Here is a 24,628-nt window from a genome sequence, read left to right as displayed (position 1 = left end):
TGTTTGCTGATGCCATGAGGACAGAGCAGTGAGAACACACTCCATATTTTTTATATGTGAACCCAGGCATGTCGAGTACATCAAAGTATTATGTGAAATGTTGAGTATGGGACCCCATGCAGCATGTAGAAACTGCTGGATGCTATTAAACTTGAATATGTTGAGCAACTTTCATAATTGGCATATGACCATACCATTAACAACCTATAAGAGGGGAACAAACAAAATTTCATCATGCTTTAAGTAGCATGTGATGTGTCAAACTAGGGGGTTTCTTTAGTTTTGCACAAGAAACACTCCTTGGGCTAAAAACGTCCATAGCCGTCATCACAAATGTGATGATGTCAGCACTGACAGCACATTTGGGAAAGTGGCTATGCCGTATTTAGTTTTTTTTAATTTTCTTTTGTGCAAAATGCTTGGAATGGATTCAGCATCATGAAAACCCCCTAGTTTGACACATCACATGCTACAACATAAAGCATGATGATTTTTTTTGCCTATAGGTTGTTAATGGTATGGTCACATATTATGCCAATTATGAAAATTGCTCATATGCAAGTTATCTGGCAGTTTCTACATTTCTAACATAAAACCTGGTGTACTCAACATGTCCGGGCTGGGCATAGCTGCAACTGGTAACATCTTGGCTTTTATTTTGTCATGGCTGAGTCATGACAAAATAAGAGTGACATGAGCGTGACGTCAGATGTATATTATAATGTAATAATTTTGTTTTTTTGTTTTTGTATAATTTTTGCCAAATGTGTTTTATTTTGTAGTGTACAACAGGACGTGTCATGTGTCTCGGTGTCGTGCACCTGACACACCCGCTGGAGTTACAGAGCAGGCAAGGCAAGGACATCTGGGGATGGAATGACATTTACTGTGTAAGTTAACTAAGTGTGTGTATGCTGTTCATTAACCTCAACCCATCAAGGATCTCTGTCTGGACGAGGAGGACTCACTGCACTCTGGAGGAATCGCCTACATTTCGCTTGCGAAAGGTAATATTTGACATTACATTACATATACATGTTGCTATTATAGTGACTGGTTATACCACAAGCTATTAGCTAGCGCTAGCTGATTAGTTATATATTAGCAGGTAAAGGCGACGTTTTTGGACACAGTCTGTTTAACTATTATTCCTTAACTGTCATAATATGAGCTATCCAGAGACTGCGAATGTAGCAATTCCGCGACGATTTTTGATCCGGGGGTCGGGGGTGGGGGATAATGAATCGGCATTCGGTTTCATTTAATACACCGTCGGGGGCAGATCTAACTGAATCGATATCTGGCGTCGGTTACACTGACGTTACTTTTCAAATTAGCGGTTATTATCTCGTACACTCGTTCTTGTTCTTCCCATGCAGTCAAATCGTGCAATCCACGACGTATGATATGAATGCCGCAGTGCAAAGTCTGATAGTCTTACTCTTAGTTCCTTTTCAAGTTGAAACAGCAGCATCTGTATTCATTCCACTCCCAACTTGGGAGATTCCAGTTCGGATAGAAAGCAGTTGAACTGTTTTGGTTCGCCATGTGAGATGTCTGTGAGTCTCATTATGAGCCTGTTATGTGGGCTGGTCACTCACGTTCTTCATGTCATGTGCTGTTGGCATAGTTTCTGCCTAGTAGCCAGCCTACATGAGGAGTACAAGGTCAACATGAGAGCTGGTCACTAATATTAGTTTCAAAAGTAGTTCCATGAACACCTATGAACAATTAAAATACAGATGTGATTATTGGTGGATAAGGAAGTGGGAAATACATAACAAGAGTATAAGCATCAAGATTAAGCATGCATCATTGTTCTCCTCTTCTCCCTCCCAGGTGCTTGGATAGTGTGCATTCTTCTAACTTTGTTGGATTTTGCCCGAAACAAATACAATAACAAAGAGCAGTATCTGTCAGGTTGGTGATGGTTAATTGGTGACCGGGGTTGGATCCCTGCCATCCCTGACGTGAATGGCTGTGTGCAGAGGTGGTATAGCATTCTGGGTGGGATATGTCCGGATCCATGGCAGCATTCAACCCCTCAAACAGCAGAGATGGATTCTAGCACAGGTAAAACATTTTGTGCTTACTTTAGCCCCGTCTGTAACCTCACCCATCATATTAGTTTGAGACATGATCAAACATGATCATGACATGACATGACATGACATGATCAAAGTTGTATGATTAGTCACACACGTTACCGCAGTGAAATTTGTTCTCCGCATTTGACCCATCTCTTGGAGCGGTGATCATTAGTCACGGGAATTATTAGTTGATTTGACCCCCAATCCAACCCATTGATGCTGAGTGCCAACTGCCAAGCAGGGAGGCATTGGGTCCCATTTTTAGTCTTTGGTATGACCTGGCCGGGGATCGAACCCCCGATCTCCCAGTTTCAGGGCGGACACTCTAACCACAAGGTCACTGTCTGGATACAGTGATGGGTGAGGTCACAGCCAGGTGGGGTTATAATTTATACTCAATGGCACAATGTCGGTGTCTCTTGCCGACAAGAGCAGATTTTCAAGCTAATGCTGGCAATCCATCATACTACGGTTTCAGTACTGTACAGTAAATATTCCCATTTTTTTTTTTTTGTATTAATCTTAGGCAGTTGATTGGCAGTGGCTTGGACAGAGCCGACCTCTGGGCAGCGCGACATGGGCCCTGGTCCCCCCTAACACCTTGAGATATCAAAGTGTGAAGCAGCCTGCCCTGTCGCACCCCTTCCACCATGCGAGTCAGCCACAGAAATCCAGTTTCTTCGAGGAGGACTGGGAGGAGTCACTCAGCGTGTGTGTGCTGGTGCGACCCGGCGGGGAGTCTGACGGCCAGCACACTCTGGTGGAGATTCCACTGTTTGGCCAAACCAAACTAGGGGAGCTTCTCCTCGCTCCGCCGGGGTTCAATAAACCCATGGAGTTCCTCTTCCCGCTGACCACTGTGGACGGCAGCGGGGAGGACGACATCAGTGTCGGGACGAAAGTGGACAGTCGGGAAGGAAGTGATAGTGACATTGTTGTGGCGAGAGAACATGGGTCTTTCAGAAGCCTTTTCGAGGCGGAAGGGTGCCCGGCACCTTTCATGTACGGCTCCAGTTTCTATTGCTTTCACGGACTTGAAAACAAAGCCATGGACCTGTCTTTGTTGCTGTCTACCTCGCTGTGTAGCTATGCAGAGGGAGCCGAGGGTGACCGTAACAAAATGGAGAGTGAAGAAGATGAGAAACTGGCCTTGATGTATGAAAAGCTAAGGACAGAGGTAAGCGTAATTCTAATTTCCTTGCTTTAGAATCTACTATAAAGACATTTGAGGCATGTTGGTGGTGGCCTATAATATCCTCAGGCTGTCACTTTATCATCATGGCATTAATTTTGACCATCTGCGTTGCAGCTTCCTAATTTCTTTTTGAAGAGTCACGATTACTCCATGTACTCCAGTGATTTGGAATTCGTTAACAGGCTTATTAATACCAAGACCAGGTATATACACATTTCTTAAGTCCTATTAAATTAGGCTTTTAGAAGCTGTCATCATCAATCAAACATAGTCATGCTTATTTCTGGTACGAATTGTGAATGCGATTTTTTTTAATTAACACGTCTGTCCTTTTGGATGGTTCTAGAGGCCGTGTGATGTACCAGCTGATGCTGTCCGTCTGGCGGTTCTTGTGTCTCTGTTACTATGCAGAGGCCCGGCTGGAGGTTCTGAAGCTGACTAAACACATGGAGGATGGGACGGTGAAAGCTCGCTGGAGGATCAAAGGCCTGCCGTGCCACACTCTTCTACTGCGTTTCTACAGAAAGGACAAATCTCACCTATATAGGTAAAACTGCTAGCTGTAACACACCAGTAATAAGTCAGTGTTGTGCTATTGAGTAGCTTTCTAATATATATATACAATGCGATGATACGTTTTGGATGCAACACGATACTTTTTAGTGCAAGGGTTCATAATGGAATACCAAACGACTCGCCCCTTTACCAACTCACCCCAGGCGTATAGCCGGCGGAACTGCGCAGCCTGGTATTCCTGTCAGTAAATAAAATAAAAGAATACAAGAACCGTCAGACCGAGCGGTCGGCGTGAAAAAGTCGAGGGGCGAGATGGTTTAGGGGCGACCGTACCTGATACCTCATAATCAAGCCACAACATTTTCTATCGCAGGACATATGATGCGCTCTCTACCTTTTACATCGGACATGACGGACTCATACATTGTCATAAAGTTGACAAGGTAAGATGCCGACTGTTTTGGGTGATGTCAAATATCCAGTGACAATTCCATGGTTGACATATTGGATTGTGTTCTGTGTCACTATAACCCCCTACGATTCATTTTAATTGTTTTCAGTCTCACAATTTGTTGTTCTTCTAATCAAGGTGATGCAGGTTCAGCCGCCGGTTTTGCCCAGGGTGACCACACTGCTGACGGGGGTTTTGGTGGCCCTCGGGGCGCAGGAACACCGGCCTGCCCTCAACTTGTTGCCTCTCCTCTTGTCTTCACTCCGACAGGGCAGAAACTGACCAGGGAGAGAGGGTGGTGCCGAGACAACATTTTGGCTGGTCTATGTCCAAAGAACAGAGGAGCACATGAGATGAACACAAGAGAAATAAAGAAATATATATCACAAAGTTGGAACGTGATAGTCACTCAAGTTGCTGTGTTGGATAAAGGTGTCATAATGTTTAGAATGGGAGAACTGCAGTAAATGTTTAGCTTCTGAAAACTTGAATAATTATCTGCACACCCGCCTGTATGGTATGTCTGCTTTGCAAATGTAAAAAAGGAAATATTTGATCTTGAAAAGCACTTAACAGTATCTTCAAAAGATAAAAGGAGTGTCATTTATTGTTTATTGTGGAAAATTTACAAATGTCCATGGACACTTTCAATTCACTGTATGGAAAAAAGAAAAATAGTTTGGAGTTGCAATGCTTTTATATGACAGCAGCTAAATGTACATTAAATTCCACACCTGTCCAACTTGAGTTTCTTCGTAGACATAAAAACAGCAGCTCTGTTATGCAATTTATGACCATAGTAAATAAGCCTGCCTGCAATTTGAACGCACAAATGTACAGGTGATGCTGGACTGCTCTCTGGACTGCATTCTGTGCACATTCATAACTAGAACTGTGTTCATACCATGTAGAGACTGAAGCTCATCTGAGAACTGTTCATACCATGTAAACTGAAGCTTATCTGAGAAAGTTATACATTTTCACTTATAGCAGTAGAAAAAAAAAGTTTTTGAAAAGAACAAATATTTGCTTCATGTCATTCAGAAACCACTGTTTGTTTTGTTTTTGGGTTAACACATCTGTGGCAAATTATTGTGAGAAAAAGCAGTTAATGCTGCGGATTCTGAAATCTGGTAGCTTTGCATCGTGCAATGCAACAATACGACCACTGACAGTGAAGCATAGTGTCCATCTTCGACAGGCCAGATTCATTCGGATTCATGTGAAAATAGGGGTGTAACGATATAGTAACTGCATCGAAAAATCGATTTTAATTTCAAGAATCAAAGTATATCGAAATGAAAACAGCAACATTGACTATGTATCGTATTGTTTTTCAATGGCAATCGGTATCGAATCATTTTGCTTTGCAATTAATCGATTGTATCAATACTAAATGTTTGTGTGGTATTTAGCAATTCTTTGAAGAAAAATGAAAGGGGTTTAATTACTGTATCGATTTCAAATCATTTAATCGCCATAATGAACCAATATCGTCCATGTATCGTTAAAATGTATCGTTACACCCCTATGTGAAAACATTACTGTATAACTGTGAATCAATGTAGGCCTTGTCTCTTCTATGTGCAGCATGTATGGGTGGAACCGGAACGCAAACCAACATTTATGTCTCGAAAGCCACTGGGTGTTAAAAATGTGAGTGCATGATGTATGGCTTTGTATGCGCAAGCATTTATTTTTTAAATGTATATTCTGGTGTTACATAATTCTCTGTCCTTGACTGCTGTCAGAATACAGCTGCAGCCCAAGCTTGACCGAGTCAGCGGGGAGGGAGGGTCAGGTCAGCCCCCATGTCACTGGCCGTGTCATCCACAAGTAGTAAAGGCATTGACATGGTTTTAAAGTAAGGATGCACGATTAATCGGTAGCATATTCGGCCATAAAAATGCCATATCAGTATCGGAACAGTCTAAAAATAATACAGCTTATTTAATCGGTTTTCACCAGCAAAAAATAAATTCTACATTTAATTTCAGTTGTGAAAACCGACACTTGGAAAAGTGTTGTGCCATTTATTGATTGAATACTTTACCAGACTTTTGGCCAAGCCCCGACAGGGCCTAGGCTTGTTTCCATTGTAGTCCTCTGTATAATATCGGTCAGAATCGGTATCGGCAGATATGACCCTGCAAATAATCGGAGATCGGTCATAATTTCATAATCGTGCACCGCTATTTTAAAGACTCATGCAGGGGTTCAGGTTACAGAAATATGCGAATACAAATGTTGGGGATGGCACTTGTAATTTGATGCCGTTAAAATTGAGAGTGCCTGTCACCAGAAAACCCATGCTTTCACTGTGCCATCATCACCGTTTCACACAAACAGTACAATAGGTCTGGGTGAATGTGCTTTTTATTCAAACCAGGCAATAAAGTATGCCACATTACTGTAGCACAGTCTCAATATGCCATGGTGTATAGTTATCGGTTAATATCCATTAGGCTTGTTTGGTACTGTTGCTAGTTTCAAATATCTGCAGTAACTCAAACGTGTGAATAAAATTAAGTAACTAGTGGGTAACACTGATGTGTGCTTGTAATGTTTTTATGTAATATGTATTCATGCTTCCTTCACTCAAATGATCAGTTTAAAATACTTTCATTTCTATCCCTCAAATTGTCATTGATAAAAGTACCCCCCCCCCCCCCCAAAAAAAAGGTATGCAATTAAAGATGGCAATCCAAAGGGAACATTTTTGTAGAAGTAATGTTTATTCCAGAGTACAGATTAAGCATTCACATTGTTGCAAGTCATTCTAGAAACTGCAGCTGTGCTTGCAGACAATGGCATAAACAGCACACTGTCACACACTATCATGCTCTTGATTATACCATGTTATTGTATTTCAACTTTTATGGTTCAAAAACACCACATCACTGAGGTATCCTGTAAAGTAGACATAATGGAAAAAATCTGACAAAGAACAACATCCTAAAATTGACACGGAACAAAATGATGATCTGTGCATCATGACTCCTAAAGCATGAACCAGCTAAAAAATAAAAAAATAAAAAATCCTAGCCATGATCAGCAACATCCATTTATTCAGTCTAACAGACTCAGAGAGCTGTGACGGTTACATCACATCACATTGTACAAGTTGTGCTATTTTTTTTTTTTTTTACAGTTGAGCGTACACGTACATATATATAATACAGTTTGTGACATTGGAATTGCTAAAGCCGCCATACTAATGCTTAATGTATGCCCCATCGCACGATGGTGTTGCGCACTGAAAATAGCCGATAATGTGTAGATAAGCTATTTCCGTCGACACCGTTGCACAACAAAGTATAGATGCTTCCTGCTGGTGACAGGTTTGACACTTTCTTCAAATTCAGTGATTAATATTTTAACGACTAACTTGTCACTTCCTCGGAGGTCTCTCAGAGACTGAAAGGGAATGTTACAGAATGAGGTGAGTGGATAACAACGGACGTGTCTGATGATCTGGGGGGGTGAGGGGGGGGGGGATTAGGAGTCCTCTATGGAGAAAGCGCGATGTGTGTTGGGGAAACGTTGTGAGCTATAGTTGGGGTCATCCCTCACTCTCTCTTTTATGTCACTCTTCACCTAATTGCAGGGAGGAAACGAGAGGAAACGGGTTAAAACCCTAACAGAGACGCTCTACTATTGCATTATTGTTACTAAACAGTTGGAAAACAAGATGGACACCTGCGACTAGCACTCAGTGGAGCACATATCTCACATTCTCCAGCAGGCCATGGTGGTCTCAGTCATCTACTGTACGTATAACTATATCTGCGCAAGGTTTCAGCCCAAGTCGACTACCTTGACTTCCATTAAAATATATTATTTTGCCGAGTGGCAGCATCTACAAGAGATTTTGGTGGTGCTGCTGCAGCAGCAGCAGCAGCAGCAGGGTTTGTGATTAGCCTTGGACTCATACACAATTACACACATGGGCAAAAAGGTATCCGGAGAACTCGCCAGTTTACGCTGCGATTTAGTGCATTTTTAGTTTAACTTCACCTTCATTTAAATTGCATTGAATTGAGAGAGAGAAGATAGTTGTTTAGAGTTAACACTAGAGAAAGTAGGAATGCTAAAAGTTTAAACAACAAAGTACCGAAACAATGTAATTAATTAGTAAACAATTCCTGAAATGGTAGGCCTACTTATCATTGGAATTCACATACTCACCTTTTTATCATCATCTAGCTGACCATTAAATTGCACAAAATAATTTGATCACTTTGGAACTATAACATCTGTGAGTTTGACATACACTGATGAAGACAGCATGTTAGCATAACGATGAAGACCTTGATGAAGAATTTTCGCTGTGGCGACTTGGCAAACTGGCGAGTTCTCCGGTATCCGGGCAAAAAACGCAATCTCCCCCATTGCCCTTCAATCATGCTGGAGCCAGGTGGTTTCTTACTTGTTCTGTGTAGGCTTCCTGCACGTCTGAAGTCTCTAGCTCCACCTGTAGGCTGTCTGCGGCTGTGACCGGCCTGACGCCCGCAGTGCGAGCAGCCCTGCTCACAGCGTCTGACAGAGACAGGTGTGGCCCCTCCCCCTGGGCGGTCTAGCGGAGAGGAAAACGCGATCATACGCTTAGTCAATAATAATTATGTCTTTAAATTAAGCGATACGGACAGAATTTGGCTCATTGTCAGACATTTTCGCTAGGAAAAAGTTATCCTCTGAGCACAGGCCTCTCTCCACCAGGTCAGGAAGGTTTTTGATATTTGGACTAATACATATAATATATATATTTATTTTAATTTTTTAAAGGCTTCGTGGTGGCACCATAAATAAATACTGTACTTTCCACGGAAATTGCATGCTGTGCTTCATGATTTGAGGCATTTCAATCAAAATGGACCAATCCCGCAAACTTTGGAAAGGCAATCTTAGCCAATCGGATCTGTGTTGATTACATGACCATAGAGATAATGTATACCGATTTTGAGTGAAGTATGAATAAAAATGTGCACGAGTAAAATAAAGAATTGCGTTTTGCAAAAATCTGCCCCATGGTGGCCTCGGGTTTGTCGTTGGGGGGTGTGCACAGTTTGACCTTGACCACGCCAACAGTGCCAGCTGTACAGATTGGCTGTACACGGAGGAAGGAAGGACACACAGACACACACGGACGAGTGCAAAACATACTCTCCCCATGCCTTCGGCCTGGTGGAGACAACATGGAGTTGGAAACGAACTTGGGTTCTCGTGATTTACAAGGAGCATAAAACTGTACAGCTACTGCACTAACTGGCTGAACCACCCCACACGTAGCATATTCTGTGGTAGTAGAATTCTCTGAATGCATTAAAACCCATTTAGACCTGAGGACAATTCTACAAATGTCTTCTAAATCCTGACAGTTTTCTGAAAAACCTATGTTTCTATGTCAGTGGTTCTCAAACTTTTTCATGTCAAGGGCCCCCAGAATTATATGTATTTGGCCGTGGACCCCCCCCATCTGAAAGTATGTTGTTCCAGGGACCCCCCAGAAGAAAAGATTTGAGTTAAAAACATTAGCTCTGAAAGAATATATATATATATATTCAAAGATTTGCGCCACATTTTCACGATAAAAAGATTTAGCAGACCTACAAGCTCACAGAGCGGCACCACACTGAGCTTGAAGATCTGCTATTTTTCAATAGCTAAAGTATAACACCAAAAGGGGGTTCCCGTACAGAATGGGTTTTAAGGAGAACTTCTTTAGTACTGAAACTGAGCTTTATGGCCTTTACAAGGCCTAAAGCCAAAATAAATCCCAAGACTGAAAACCCTATAAAATCCTCAGGACTGAAATCCTTCCCCAGGACTGAGAACTTTTAAGCCCTGCCTTTATTTTGCACCAACGACCTTACCTTCCTCCTCTTGGCTGGCATGCCGTGCAGGTAGGCATCGGACAGAGGTGGCTGCGCCTTGATCTTCCTCTGAGACAGCATGTCATGTCTGATTATGGGAACCCATTCCTGACGGAGACAGACAGACAGCAACCAAATGAGTCATGGTTATATTGTATTGTCGCCGTCGGGACGCAGACCGGAATGTCCATAACAGTTGAGGAAATGGGGGGGGGGGGGGGGGGGGGGAAGAACCTGTGTGTCAATGGATCCAATGTAGCTATTTAGTCCCAACAAGGTCTTATAAATACTTTTCATTGGTTATACATAAAAACCCACAGACAAACATTTCCAAAAAGTTTCAAAAGTAAATGGCTGATTTCACTACTTTTGCCTGACACCGTCATACGACAAATATAAAATAGGACATTAATATTATGAAGAAAAAACCATAAAATAATATATATATACGGACAATCGGACATACAAGGTTTCTACCCAACATTGCTGTTAAACTGTGTTTAACAGCAATGTGTGTATAACTGTGTGTTTAACTTTGTGTTTAACTGTGTGTTTAACTGTGTGTTTAACTGGTTTCTGTGTTGCACAATAAAAGGTTACGTATTCCCAGACATACTAGTGGAAACTGGAAATATTTGAGGAATAAAAGGGCATGAGACGCATCTTTAGCTTGAAGTTCTAGATGGAAGGCAACACCGTTTTCTGAAAAACCCATGTTTCTATATCAGTCGTTCTCAAACATTTTCATGTCAAGGACCCCCAAGATTATATGAAATTGGCCCCCCATCTGAAAATATGTAGTTCCAGGGATGCCCCCAGAAGCAAAGACTTGAGTTAAAAACGTTCGCTCTGAAAGAATATATTGAAAGATTTGCACTAGATTTTCACGACTTTTCAAAAATAGCAGACCTACAAGCTCGTAGCGCGGCACTCGGTGACGTGCTATGAGCTTGTAGATCTGTTATTTTTCAACAGCTAAAGCATAACATAATGCTTAAAACACCAAAAAGGGGTTCCCGCCCCCCGGAATGGCTTCATTTTAAAACAACAAAGACCACTAAATCTTACAGGTGGCACAGCGGCCGCCCAAGGTTCCACTTCAGCTCCTGACTCTTCCCTTACTGTTGACGGCACGGGGCCTCGTGTCTCCCCTGACGGCACGGGGCCTCGCGTCTCCCCTGACGACGCTCTGCGGGAGGAGGGCGTGGTCTCCCCGGGCGACGTTCCGACAACCTCGCCGCCGTCCCCAGACGAGGCCATGATGACCTCCTCCGCCGTGGTGGCTGGAGCAGGGGACAAACTCTCCTCCATCTTTTAGATGCATGTGGAGAGGGAGGGAGGGAGGGAGGGGGGGGTGTCCAGAGGGACGGAGAGCGACAGCAATGAATCATTACATTGTTGTCGGAGTAGGTTTACGTTGCGTTTATGATTTGGTGTGCTTCAGATTTGACGACTTAATTTCTTTCTAAAGTCTACAATCGGGGGTGCCCCAAAAGGCAGATCGTGATCTACCACCAGTAGATCACACAGGCTGTGCAGGTAGACCACATGACATGCCCCTAAAATATACTAATTCATTATTTTATTGACATCAAAATTGACATTATTTTTAACATAGCTCTCACGTCTAAAAAGTGTGGGCACCCCTGGTCTACATGTAAGCATGGCAACAATAACAAAAAAAATGCAATATACTGTAGCAAATGTACCTTTCATTTCAAAAGTGTACATGTGTTATGACCTACAAAACTGCAACACAAATAGGCCAACGTCATTTCAGTGGTAGTTCAGCAGCTAGCTATGTCATGACACAGCATGGGATGTGCGATACAGAAGCTGTAAAACGTATGTTTTCTTTTGAAATGTATGAACTTTGCTTCTTTCTATCTAGGAATTCATAGAATAATTGACTGTTGTTGTCCTAGAGTCCAATCATGCGGCAAAGGTGTGCTCAGCACGTCAGTTATTATGATAAAGTACTTTTAGGGACAGGTAAGCAGTGTTTTCGTCGAAGAAAAATGTTCGACGACTACCTTTTTTCACTGACGAAAACTAAATGCAAACTAAATTAAAACTAAGCTATGATGACTAAAACTAAGACTACGGTAAATATACTGACAATTTCATCAACAAATAAAAACTAGACTAAAATGTTAGGAAGGGACTAGTGGACAAGAGATCCAGTATAAGTCATTTTACAATTGGTTGCATGCTGAAAATAGCAGATCTACAAGCTTGTGGATCGGCTATTTTCAGCAAGTGAAAAAAACATGTCGTCATTAAGACGACATCAAGGCCTGACAAAATACATTTTGTTCGACTAAATCAACTGAACTAAATGAAACCTATTCAAGAGACTATGACTAAAACTAAAATAGAAATGTGCTGCCAAAAACAACACTGCAGGTAAGCAATGATGTGTAGTAGAGCAGAGGCCAGGTGAGCTAATGATGTACAGTAGTCAAGACTCAACTCACCTCCACATTCTGACTCTCCGACTGCTGTTGGTCAGTCTGAGCCTCAGCGGAGTCACTCTGACACAAAAACAAAAACGGATCCAATTACTACAACAATAAACTGAACAGTTGTAGCCCAACCCTGGCTTTACTAGACCTCCACCTGGGCCCTGATTAGAGGTCTAGAAGACGGGCTGACGCAACAAGAGATGGGAACAAAGTACAAGACATAAAAAAACGATGGAGGTATTAAGTTGAATGTGCGTTGAATGTGCGTTATTAACCTGTGCAAGGATGACGTAGTGCTGGATCTGGTCTTCGGTTACAGGATTGTGCTCCAGTATGACATGGAGCCTCATGGACATCATGCTGGTCAGCCAGTTCACAAGGCTGGGGTTGACCTCTGCAGACATCCTTCTCTGTAAACATAATAACAACAACAAGAAGATTTCATACAAAGTGCAACTCAAACAACATTGTTCAAATTAGTCTTAAAGCTAGTGGCCGTAGGACAAAATATAGGACCAATTACGTGGTTTATAAAGAGTGTGGCAACACTTCCACGTACTTCCAGGTCAGGTGAACATACCAGTTAGTTTGAAGGAAAATCCCTCCATCTTGCTGTGTCTGGGGCTACAATTAAATGTTATATCTCTGCTGTCGTTGAATAAACCACCCAACTCCAACATGTTAATTTTTCTGGAAATTAAGAAAACACTTTGTCCAAAGCTTTTACTATTTTCCATTGGTTCAATATTTTCGAAAACACCACGCAGACGTGAAGGGTGTTCAATAGCACTGATTTATGGGAAAACCTCAAAAATGGAGTGAGGTATTTTCCCGACAGCAACGGTTAATCTTTGTCAAGGTGACAAAGGTGTTAAAGGTTCTTTACAATTATCCTCTGCAAAAACAGAGTTAGCATGATTGTTAAATGATTTAAGCAAAGGTAATGATAGTAACTGAAATACGACTGTGCCAAAAGAGATATTGGACTCTTAGGCCCAGACGAACTCCCAATGTAACAACCTGGATTCAAAACCACATGGGAAACCAAACATCTACTACTCATACAAGGGACAATCCCTCTTGTACAAGGGGGGCTGTATCTCCATATTTCCTGAAAAGTAAAGTTTTCTAGGTTTGCACCCGACAGCAACGATAATCGTACGGTACTGCAGATGTACATGATTCATACTAACAATGCGATGGTTGATGACAGCGGTCAGGGCTCTCTGCTCTCCTCCCAGGCAGTAGAGATTGAGGGCCAGACACTCAAACAGGCCCTGGGTGCACAGCAGGAGGAGACGGGGGCCAAAGGTGTGATCTAAGTAAGGGCAAAGGACCAAACACACAGAGAGAATGGCATTTATAGAGTATCCAACTACTGTATCAAGAAGTATAGAGCAGTGGTTCCCAAACTTATGTCAAGGACCCCCAAATTGACATTTTTTAGCCCACGGACCCCATTTGAAAAGACATGCCAGGGACCACCATAAGACCCCCATAGGAGAAGATTTTTACGGATTCTCAACCAGTTTTATTTCAAGGACCACCAGTTTGACATGCATTACTCTACGGACCACCATTAAATGGCATTTCTATCTCTGGGACCTCCAATTTGTGGAAAATCCATTTGGTTCCATTTGTACACTCTCTGAGTTAGACTCATAAGCGTCCATTTGGTTCCAAATTATCATTTAGCTGGGTCCCCCCTGGAACTCCCTCAAGTACCCCTGGGGGTCCCCGGACCCCACTTTGGGAACCACTGGTATAGAGCACCAAAGTCAATATCGGTAGATGGTGTAAATACACGGGTTCATGTACTTTTTATTTGCATTGTAATCCCCATAGGGGGATTTTAGATCACATCATATAAGAACACTGTTTGAAAAAAAACGACAATAACGCAGAGACAGCTTGTTTATTTTTGGACCACAATGCTTATATGAAACGATTTTAAGATGACCCCATGTTATTCTCCATAGAGAAATTACTTCCGTGAACCATGTCCAAGTGAAATGGAACAGGGACCAAGTTCCCGTTTCACTATTTTAAGGATGCCCACTGTCACACCAGTATCCTCCTCCTGGTCACACCATGGGCAGAAAATGGCAAAGGCGGTATGTGCTGCTATCCTATATTAAAACTGCCTTGAGGTGCATCACAAAAGTAACATACAGATTTTGATCGTCCGTGCTTTGTATGACGCAGTGTCTTTTTAAATAATTTTTATCCCACGATTTTGTAACCCATTTTTCACCCCTGTGTCAATTATCTAATGTGATCCTGGGCTCTACACACCCTCCGCCAACCTAGTCCCCATATATGGGGGACATGGGCAGAGCAACGGACTTGAACTCATGCTTCCTTCATGCCCGAGCGTCCAAGTTGCTCCTTTCCCTGGTTGGACGTAGCGCGTGGAAGGAACACGTTATTCCAACCCTTTCCCCTCCATCAGGCGCCCCGGCTGGTCAGGGGGAGGCAGTTTTGACGCAGTGTTTAGATTAGCAGCCTTCACATCTAGTATGTACGTATAATCGTATATAAACATCCTGTACATTAAACTACGCCTCTGCTAAGCCGACCAAGCTATTGCAAACTCCAGCCAGCCAGTACATCAATGCACGTTTCCGGGAGCATGCCGTGCCCCCAATAATAATCAACATAATATTATCCCATTTAGACCAGACATCGAAATAAATAAAAAGTGTCTTCAAAATCCTGACAGTTTTCTGAAAAACCTCATGTTTCTATATCGGTGGTTCTCAATATTTCATGTCAAGGACCCCAAAAATGATATGTAATATGCCTCCGCCCCACCATCTGAAAATATGTTGTTCCAGGGACCTCCCCAGAAGCAAAGATTTGAGTAAAGATTTTCACTGTAATTATGTATTCAAAGGTTTGAGGCATATTTTCACGATTAAAAAAAAATGGCAGACCTACAAGCTCATACCGAGTAGCGTGCTACGAGCTTGTAGATCTGCTATTTTTCAATAGCTAAATTATAACCTTATATCTATATATATATATATATAATGTTTAAAACACCAAAAGGGGTTCCCGCCCAAAATCATTGATCAGCAGCATAATTCACATGACCTGGAACAATATATGGACCTAAGCCCGATCCCCATGAATTCTGAACGTAATTAAAATCGTCTCTGTGTGGGCATCCGCCTCAGGTTCAACGAGGGTGCCACAAGAATATGCGACTCCCTGTGATCAAGTCACAGTGCTCTACTAGGAGGGAAAATGTGCCGTTAAATTCTCCCGGTTTTAAAGCCCTTCACGGGAGGTCGTAGAAGTGAACAGGTGAATATTTACCATTACAGCGCAGGATGTGTGTAGCCATTCGAGTGAACTGCTGTCTGAGGAAGGACATGTTGGTCTGAATGATGTCCACTCCTTCTCGCACTGTAACTGTGGCCTAAAAAACAAGCATTTTTTAAAATGCCTTCTAAATCATGACAGTTTTCTGAAATACCCATGTTTCTAAATCAGTGGTGCTCAATATTTCATGTCAAGGAAAAATATATGCAATAAATGGTAAATGGTGCATTTATATAGCGCCTTTATCCAAGGCGCTTTACATAGATTGTGCATTACATTCACCCATTCACACACCGATGGCAGCGGAAACCATCCAAGGCACCAACTAGCACATCGGGAGCAATTAGGGGTTCAGTGTCTTGCTCAAGGACACTTCGACAGTAACTCTGGGGGAGCCCGGGTTCGAACTGGCAACCTTGCGGTTCCCATCCAGGCACTCTACCCCTGAGCCACCGCCGCCCCCACAATAGGCCACTGACCCTCATCTGAAAATATGTTGATATGTGAGCTTGTAGATCTGCTATTTTCAACAGCTAAAGTAGAACAGCTACAGTAGCACAAGTATTAACCCAGAAATGAATGAATGAGGTAGCTCTTACGAAGCTCTCTGCGATGTATTCCTCCAGACCGTTGATGAGGTCCTCGGATGCTGTCTGTGAAGAAAACGGCTCATTTAGTCAAAGAACCAATTATTACTATTACAAAATAATAAAATAAAGTTATCTTTTAGCCTTTTTCTGAGCCTTTAATGACATGAAAGTGGAAATAGACAGGAAACAGAAGAGAGAGAAAGAGAGAGAGAGAGAGAGAGAGAGAGAGCAGGGACGTGCACACATAGACATCAAAAGGGGGCTTCAGCCCCTGCCCTTTTACCCGTCTGTAAAACAACTGCCCTCTCCAGACCACGAATGGAGCGTTTTACTACTATGGTGAAAGAAATGAAAACTCCAGTCAAAAGGTTTTTTTTTTAGATGTTAAATTGGCTTGATGTTCATCACCAGCAGGTGGCAGTAGAGCGTTAACTCACAGCGATGTTGGCGTCGGTGGGCTCCCGGCCCTGGAGGTAATGCTCCGTGAAGAACTCTGTGAGCTGGGGCTGGATGCGGCTCAGTGGCTGAGCGTTCCCGTGGAGCAGGAGAACCATGTCCACCATGGAGAAGCTCTGACACACCAGAGACAGCAGATCCCCAAAGAACCCTGACAGACAGAGAGAGAAGACACATGATCCTTGACCTGAGGACGATTCTACAAATGACTTCTAATCCTCTCAGTTTTCTGAAAAACCCCATGTTTCTGTGTCAGTCGTTCTCAAACATTTTCATGTCAAGGACTTAAAAACATATTATGGAATTGGCCACCGACCCCCATCTGAAAATCTGTTGTACCAGGGACCTCCCCAGAAGCAAAGATTTGAGTTAAAAACGTTCTCTCTGGAAAAAATATGTATTCAAAGATTTGCACCACATTTTCTCCTCGTTTTCTCTTTCATAGCTCGTCGCTATGTAGAACGCTCACAACGCGCCACGCTGCGACGCGTTGTGAGCTTGTAGATCGGCTATTTTCAGCAAGTGTAAAATCAGCCATTACAACGGCATCAACGCCCACCAAGTCGACTAAATCAACCATAGATTTAGTCGACTAAAATCTTGTGATATTTAGTCGACTAAAGCCAGACTAACACTAAAACATTCCGGTTGACTAAAATGTGACCGAGACTGACTAATGAGTCATTAGTCAGTCTCGGTCACATTTTAGTCACCAGATTTTTTATTTTATTTTTATTTTTAGTCTTTTGACTAAAACTAAAATCAAAATTTGAATGCCAAAAACAACACTTGCTCACCGACAGCGTCTCCAGACCCTGGAGTGAACAGGTTGCTGGTCTGGGACAGCCTCTGGATGAACTGGGCGATGCTCTCGCTGTTGCCCTGCGTCGCCCCCAGGGAGCCCATCATGGTGGACAGCACGCCCTGAACGATGCCCGTGAACAGCTCTGGACTCAGGGTGTCTCCCCCTCCCCCGGCGGTGCCCTGGGGGGGGGCAGGAGGAGAGGGGCCAGTAGTGCTCTGTGCGCCAGCGGGCTGTTGATCACCATCGTAAACATAATCAAACAAATTTTAAAGGGACACTTCACCCTTTTTGCAAAAAAATATATGTTAATGACGTTTAGAAGCTTTAGATCACTTTCCTGGGGGTATTTATGTGTGTAATATGTGTTTTTAGATATTTTAGATTGTAGCAGTGAGCCTGTTGTCTCTGATGTCATGGACACTGGTCTCACTACCTTCTTGGACTACAATTCCCATAATTATTTGGTGCACTGCTCCTCCTTGTGGATAGGGGGAGAGCTGTCTTACTGAGACAACAACAGACAACAGGACTCTGTTGTTGTTACCAGTCTAAGTGCCCTTATTTTATTATATTGTATTTATATATGTATGTACTATATGTTTTTGTTGTTTTGTTGTGTTTTAAGTAATTGTATTGTCTGATGTATTATGTATTGTTCTGTTGTATTGTCTGTTTGTAAAAAAAGAAAAATGCAATAAAATAAATATATTGTTTAAAAAAAAAGACTACTGGAGGAACAATTGTGGTAGAATGAATGACATCTTTAACCCATTTAGACCGTACAACGTGTGGGAACGTCATAACTAATCCAACCGAAAGGTTGCTAGGACGTGTACAGTAGAGGACAAGGCTGGATAGCCGAAACGTTTGTCTTTAATTTACTATGCAAAAATAAAATACTAAAGCAGTTGTTGGTGTGTAACGCACCATGAGTCAGAGCGCGGTGGTCACAAAGAATAGTGGCTACATCTGTCGCTAAAGAATTACGATGTTTAAGGGATTATCTTAGTTTTAAAGGTAACTGTATAATTGCAATATTACACTAGAGGGTGTTCTTTATCGTCATTAATGCACTTCTGCGCTGCGTTTCGGAACAGCATCGCAGGCGTGCAATAATGATGATAAAGAACACCCCCTTGTGTGAGGCAAAAGGAGTCCTGTGACACTACTAAAATTTGCACTTTGACCTTGATTTTGTTTCCATATTGATTTTGTTTTTATTCAGTCATGCACAATACATCTATAAAATGTGCCATACAAACGGAAGTTTGCATGAAATTCCATGACGTTGTAAAAAGATTTCTAGAAGGAATTCTGTGTATTATTTGCACAAATTTAGGCCAGTGGACAACCCATTTAGGCCTGACGTCGAAATTTTTAAAATGTCTTCTAAAGCCTGACCGTTTTCTGAAAAACCTTGTGTTTCTGTTTCAGTGGTGCTCAATACTTCATGTCAAGGACCCCAAAAATGATATGTAATATGCCTCCGCCCACCCCATCTGAAAATATGTTGTTCCAGGGACCTCCCCAGAAGCAAAGATTTGAGTTAAAATGTATCACTCTGTAATAATATATATTCAAAGATTTGCGGCACCATTTTCACGATATTTCAAAAATAGCAAACCTACAAGCTCGTAGGGCGGCACTAGGTGCCGCGCTATGAGCTTGTAGATCTGCTATTTTTCGATTGCTAAACGTATAACGCTATATAACGTATAATGCTTTAAAACACCAAAAAGGGGTTCCCGCCCGGGATGAGTTAAGTGCTCACCTGCATGAAGTCGTGCATGCTGTGGAAGAAGCCAGGAACCCCAGGCACGGTCACGGTGATGGAAGGTGCCGCTCCAGTGCTGCCACCCACCCCTGACCCCGACACTCCCCCCAGTAGGGAGCCCAGGAGCTGGGCCAAGTTCCCTTCGGCGACCCCCTCTGCTGGCTGTCCCACAGAGGTGGTGCTGGTGGTGTGGGTGGAGGTCTGTCCGGAGGTGTTTGTCGAGGAGACGGGGGTTGGCGGTGGGTTGGAGGAGGAGGAGGAGGTGGACTCGGATGAAGAGGACGTAGAGAAGGAGAAGGATTGGGAATGGGATGCAGAGGTTGGAGTGGAAGTGGATGTTGGATCACCTGTAGAAGTTTAAGCCATTTAGACCTGAGGACGATTCTACAAATGTCTTCTAAATCAGTTTTAGAAGACATTTTTTTCCTGTAAAAAACTATGTTTCTATGTCAGTGGTTCTCAAACTATTTCATGTCAAGGACCCCATAAAATGTTATGAAATCAATAGCTAAAGTATAACAAAATGCTTAAAAGCACCAAAAGGGGTTCCTGCCCAGACAGAATGGGTTAAAAACGACAAAACGGGATGAAGTCATGTTTTCCATCAGGGTTCTCAATGTGGGGTTAGGGGACCCCCCACCATTAGGGTTCCCAGTGTTGAATGAGAGTATAACAGGAAAAAGATTTGCGATTCGTGAGGAGGACAGGGTCCAGGAGCTTTAAGAATAGATAAATCGTCTGTGGTCCAAATGCACATCAATAAATTGCATGTCCTTGAAACAAAAGTGTCACTTGATCTATGTTCAATTTTAAAGAGGAGTCACCTGGCTGCCCGGGCATCAGGAGCTGTCCGACCAGACCGCTGATCATCTGGGTGAGAGGGGAGGGGGCCAGAGGTGTGCCCTGAAGAAAGACCAGAAATAATACTACATGAAGGTCATAGCTTTACTTGTATAAACCAATAGCCTATAATCTACATACAAGCCAATTGCATGACATGTTATGAACATGTAGATGTGCTATTCTCACAATATTTTTTTAAACATTTTGGAAAATGGCCCAAAATAAATACGCCAGGTTGGAAGTGGTTACGGCATTTTAAGCAGGCATGCAAAACTGGTTAGGGGGTGAAAAAGGGTGAGAATGATACAACCAGGAATATTAGTACAGACCTTAGAGTATATATTAATAGAGATGGCACCAGATTTCTCCTCCCATTAGCTTGCATTAAGTTGCTCTAAAGCGCATGAGGCGATTTCACTCCTTCTGGGTAGGAACAGAGTGCATTCTGGGATTGATTGGCCCAAACACATGAACGCACTTGGCGCTTGTCTTCATGATGACACGTGAACGCTGTTTCATACATGAACGTGTGCAATGATAGTCAACGGACCAGCATGGTCATGTGTTTGGGCCAGTGCTGCAAAACCAAATTCGGCCACTATGTCCATTTCGCCTCAGGTTTCCTCCGGGTGCCGTCTCTATTAATATATACTCTAACTCTAAGGTAAAGACCCACTAGAGGGGTCTGGGGGGGGTCTGTCCTATCTGGGTAAAAGGCTGCCAACTGTCACGTTGTGATATTTCAAAATGTCACATAGTGAGCTTGTGGATATTCATCCTATGAACGTTTAAAGGGAGGAATTGGTGAAATTGTTCATTCTTAATAGAACTTGCTTACATGGACAGACGAGTTATATGCATCCAAAGAAACACACATCACTCTTTTGCTTTGAGTAGCCACAGGGAGAAAGTCAGTGATGTTATAATGACAGTGTAGCCAGCAGCCTTCCGAGACGACATACCCCAAATCCTATACAAATTATACGAATTTAGAAGGCAAGTAAATGAGTGAAACATGAAAGGGAAAGTCTTGTGATGGATTCCTCACTAAAGTGTGCACCAAAGACCTCAGAGACTGAATTTTACCATTAACAAAACAAAAAAAAAGCCACCATGGAATTACAAAACCACCGACACCACCACTCTTTCAGGACCGGTCGACTGGACCCCCTCATGGCCTGCATGCCGTACCTGTCCTGGTTGCTGCCCGGCAGTGGGGGGTACCGCTGCCCTGAGATGGATGGTGGGTCCTCTGATGCCAACAGGGGGGATATGTGGGGAGAAGGAAGGTCTGGTGATGACAACCCTGGCCTGGGGGAGGGTGAGGAGGGTGAGCTGGGTGGGCGAGGGAGCATGCATCATTGCATCACTCTTTCACTTTGAGCAGGCAATACTAGGGATGGGACTTTAAAACGGTTAACCGTTCAAAAAGGAAAAACTAATGATGAACTCATGAATGCCCGTTATTAAAAATACTGTATACCATTACCAACTCATACAGGACTCTAGAAGTGTTATACGCTAGTTGTTTGTGTCCATTAATTAACACATTAAATAGTTCTAGATGCGGTTCATTTTAATGTGGGACGCTGCTTCGATGCGCGCCGACATGCGCTGGCTCATTACGCCACTGTAGCGAGTTCTGTGAGCTCAATGACTTGTTTTGATCTGAACCCGCTGAACACAGCCGAAAACATTTCCAGAAAGACGCTATTATTAACACTATCAGCGCCCCCTGCTGTTCATTTGAAATGACTGCGGGGAGCCAGCTATATCCCCTATATAGGCGCCATTCTATTTAATACTGTCAATACAGCCCAATACAACGAGAGGACTCGAGGACGGGTAAACTTTTTCGAGCACCAGCCGACATGTCTCAGGTTTCACCACAAGCAGTAAAATGTCTGGTGCGATGCAATCAGAAATCATCGTTTACATCTGAACACCGGACGGTTTTGACTAAAACAACAACTTTGGAGTATTTTTCGGAGAAAACAAGCAACAAAGAAACGACAATGAGTGGATCCTTATGGGAGGCGCGCGCATTGTTCCTCACCATGGGGAGAACGTAGGCGCTGTCTAGCAGCCTGGGCAGCACGGAAGGTTAGTGTTGAGCTTCAGCTGCATGGTACTAATATAACCCTTATGACACGCCATCCGACGGGTTTGGCGACCTCCGGGGTTAAATCTTAACCCGTCATCTGACGGGTTGCGAGACGTTTTGGCGTGCATCGTGTGAATTAACCTAGTCTTGTCTGTCTGGAATGAGACTTAATTCACACCTACATCAGTTCAGTTGGGCTAGCACATTGGTGTTCAACCCTTTTCACATCAAGGCCCATTATTTAATCCGCATTTGAGCCACGGACCACCATTTGATGACATTTAGCCTCTCAGACCCAGAACTTCAAATATTTTGTTGTCCTTGGATGAGATTTTGTCCACAATTCAATGCTGTTGTTGACAAACGATCAAAATAACATAATTGCTACATTCTCTAATTGTGTAGACGTCTTGGAAATTAAGTAATTCAGATGTTTAAAAATAATTTAACTCTTGAGAGTGGAAAATCTGAAACAGGTTGGTGCCTTGCATGGTTTCCGCCGCCATCGGTGTAAGAATGTGTGTGTGAATGTAATGCACAATCTATGTAAAGCGACTTGGATAAAGGTGCTATATAAATGTACCATTCAGCTGGGGACCACCTGGAACCCCCTCAAGGACCACTGGTTAAAAACCCCTGCGCTAGCAGAATATGCCCGGGCAGCTGGAGTAGCTGTCTGGGCACCTTGGCTGTTAATCCAGTCTGGCAGTGTGCCGCGAGTTCGACTCCCGATCCCAACGGCCTTTACTGCGTGTCACCTCCCCCCATCTCTCTCCCCATTTCCTGTCAGCCTACTTCCATGTATCCCTCCATCAATAAAAAAAGGCAAAAGCCAAAAAATATCAAAAAAATAGCTGCAATTTAACATGAACATGTCATGCTATTAACCGTGTTTAACTGTTCAACAAATCACGTGTAGACGTCCCTAGTAGGCATGCATCACTGATCACTCCCTCAATTTGAGTACCCCCCCATCCCCCTGCCCCCCAAAAAAGAAACTTTGTGTGAATCATGAAGGTGATCTACTTGTGACTCAAAACAGGTTACAATATAATAATCTTGTATAAAACATGAGAATCTAAAAGTGAAATAAATAAGTAGAATATGAAAGGGAAAATGTTATGTGACAGAGTCCTCAGACTCCTCACTAAGGGATTCAGTGCACCCAAGACATCAGAGACTGAATTTTACTACCCTTAACACATTTATTGACAAATGATATTATTCATGCCAGCATTTTTCCCAGTTGAGTGCTTATTTTGAAAAGCCACATTTCCAGACTTCCGGAACTGATCATAAGTGGACAATGCGTGTTTAGGACTTGTTTACCAAACGGAGCTAACCCGTGGAGTGGAGGGCTCCACAACATCGGCTCTGTGCCCTCAAATAAACCTCGTTTTGACCAAAAATGCCATCTGGGAGAAGGAATAGGAGATACAGGGGATTGAAAGAAACAGATAGAATGGGTGTTTATGGTGACCAGGGCTCGAGATTAACGGCCGATAAAATATCTCATTCAGGACGGTTTCGGGACTAGAGGAGTTTCTGTACTGAAAATGCGCATGTCGTGCGCACCGACGAACAGCATGAGTCTAGCAGCGCTGCATAAGACACAGACGCAAGCGACACAGACTGACACGGGAGCGATCTGCCTCAAATCCCCACACAAATGATATTAAAGTAAAATAAGACAGAGTATTGTTAATATAGCCCGCTGCAAGTTACTGATCTCATGCTCATACACCCCACACCTGGACGGTACAGGCTGTGTGCCTGACTGTCACCGCCTCGCATCGAGCTTTTGGATCTGCTACTTTTGATACTGTAGTGCAGGGGTAGGCAACCTTAGGCACCAGTGACAACATTGGCAGAAAGGCGGGTGATCACTGGCACACTGGCCAGTGTGTGAGAGAGTATTTTTGGTTTTAAATAAAACTATTTAAAAAAATGAAAGTCCCTCAAATTTTTGTGTAAATTTCATCCTGCATTCTACATTAATTAAAACTGAACTATTGCCCTGAGTCTAATGATCATTATAACAACGTGAAAGACAATATTTAAAAAGTTTATATTTGTGGACAATCAAAACATGTTGGAATTTTTCACGTGGCGTCATTAAAATTAATTAATGTTGATATG

The 24,628-nt window shown here is 42.9% G+C and overlaps 2 protein-coding genes across 6 annotated transcripts in view; one reads left to right on the top strand and one right to left on the bottom strand.

Moving 5' to 3' along the window:
• The first annotated feature begins 794 nt into the window (after positions 1 to 794).
• On the top strand, positions 795 to 6,798 carry cUnh6orf136 (chromosome Un C6orf136 homolog). 3 transcript variants are annotated; one of them, XM_080788225.1, is made up of 7 exons: positions 795 to 1,007; positions 1,921 to 2,073; positions 2,617 to 3,267; positions 3,400 to 3,488; positions 3,632 to 3,832; positions 4,175 to 4,244; positions 4,391 to 6,798. In XM_080788225.1, the coding sequence occupies exons 2-7, from the start codon at positions 1,975 to 1,977 to the stop codon at positions 4,532 to 4,534; spliced, it is 1,254 nt and encodes a 417-aa protein (XP_080644351.1). In that variant the 5' UTR covers positions 795 to 1,007; positions 1,921 to 1,974; the 3' UTR covers positions 4,535 to 6,798. The 3 variants fall into 3 exon arrangements, with proteins under 3 accessions (XP_080644351.1, XP_080644350.1, XP_080644349.1); XM_080788224.1 differs by having other exon boundaries at positions 796 to 1,007; positions 1,911 to 2,073; XM_080788223.1 differs by having other exon boundaries at positions 800 to 1,007; positions 1,840 to 2,073.
• A 168-nt stretch (positions 6,799 to 6,966) lies between these two features.
• bag6l (BCL2 associated athanogene 6, like) overlaps positions 6,967 to 24,628 on the bottom strand; it is a 33,443-nt gene continuing 15,781 nt past the window's right edge. The window contains exons 13-26 of one of the 3 annotated variants that reach the window (XM_080788221.1): positions 21,577 to 21,696; positions 20,367 to 20,445; positions 19,540 to 19,889; positions 17,761 to 17,998; positions 16,945 to 17,114; positions 16,517 to 16,570; positions 15,912 to 16,014; positions 13,784 to 13,908; positions 12,866 to 13,000; positions 12,603 to 12,659; positions 11,194 to 11,436; positions 10,126 to 10,233; positions 8,682 to 8,828; positions 6,967 to 7,849 (exon numbers count right to left, since the gene is read on the bottom strand). In XM_080788221.1, coding sequence (XP_080644347.1) covers positions 7,751 to 7,849; positions 8,682 to 8,828; positions 10,126 to 10,233; positions 11,194 to 11,436; positions 12,603 to 12,659; positions 12,866 to 13,000; positions 13,784 to 13,908; positions 15,912 to 16,014; positions 16,517 to 16,570; positions 16,945 to 17,114; positions 17,761 to 17,998; positions 19,540 to 19,889; positions 20,367 to 20,445; positions 21,577 to 21,696 — 2,028 coding nt within the window. In that variant the 3' untranslated portion in view covers positions 6,967 to 7,750. Of the gene's footprint in view, positions 7,850 to 8,681; positions 8,829 to 10,125; positions 10,234 to 11,193; positions 11,437 to 12,602; positions 12,660 to 12,865; positions 13,001 to 13,783; positions 13,909 to 15,911; positions 16,015 to 16,516; positions 16,571 to 16,944; positions 17,115 to 17,760; positions 17,999 to 19,539; positions 19,890 to 20,366; positions 20,446 to 21,576; positions 21,721 to 24,628 lie in introns of all 3 variants that reach the window. The other 2 variants (XM_080788220.1, XM_080788222.1) reach the window with 2 other exon arrangements.

The sequence above is a fragment of the Protomyctophum bolini genome (genome assembly GCF_963924005.1).
Source record: "Protomyctophum bolini genome assembly, chromosome: 17".
NCBI lineage: Eukaryota > Metazoa > Chordata > Actinopteri > Myctophiformes > Myctophidae > Protomyctophum > Protomyctophum bolini.
Note: the sequence above shows the minus strand (reverse complement) of the source record. Positions and strands in the feature narration are given on the sequence as shown.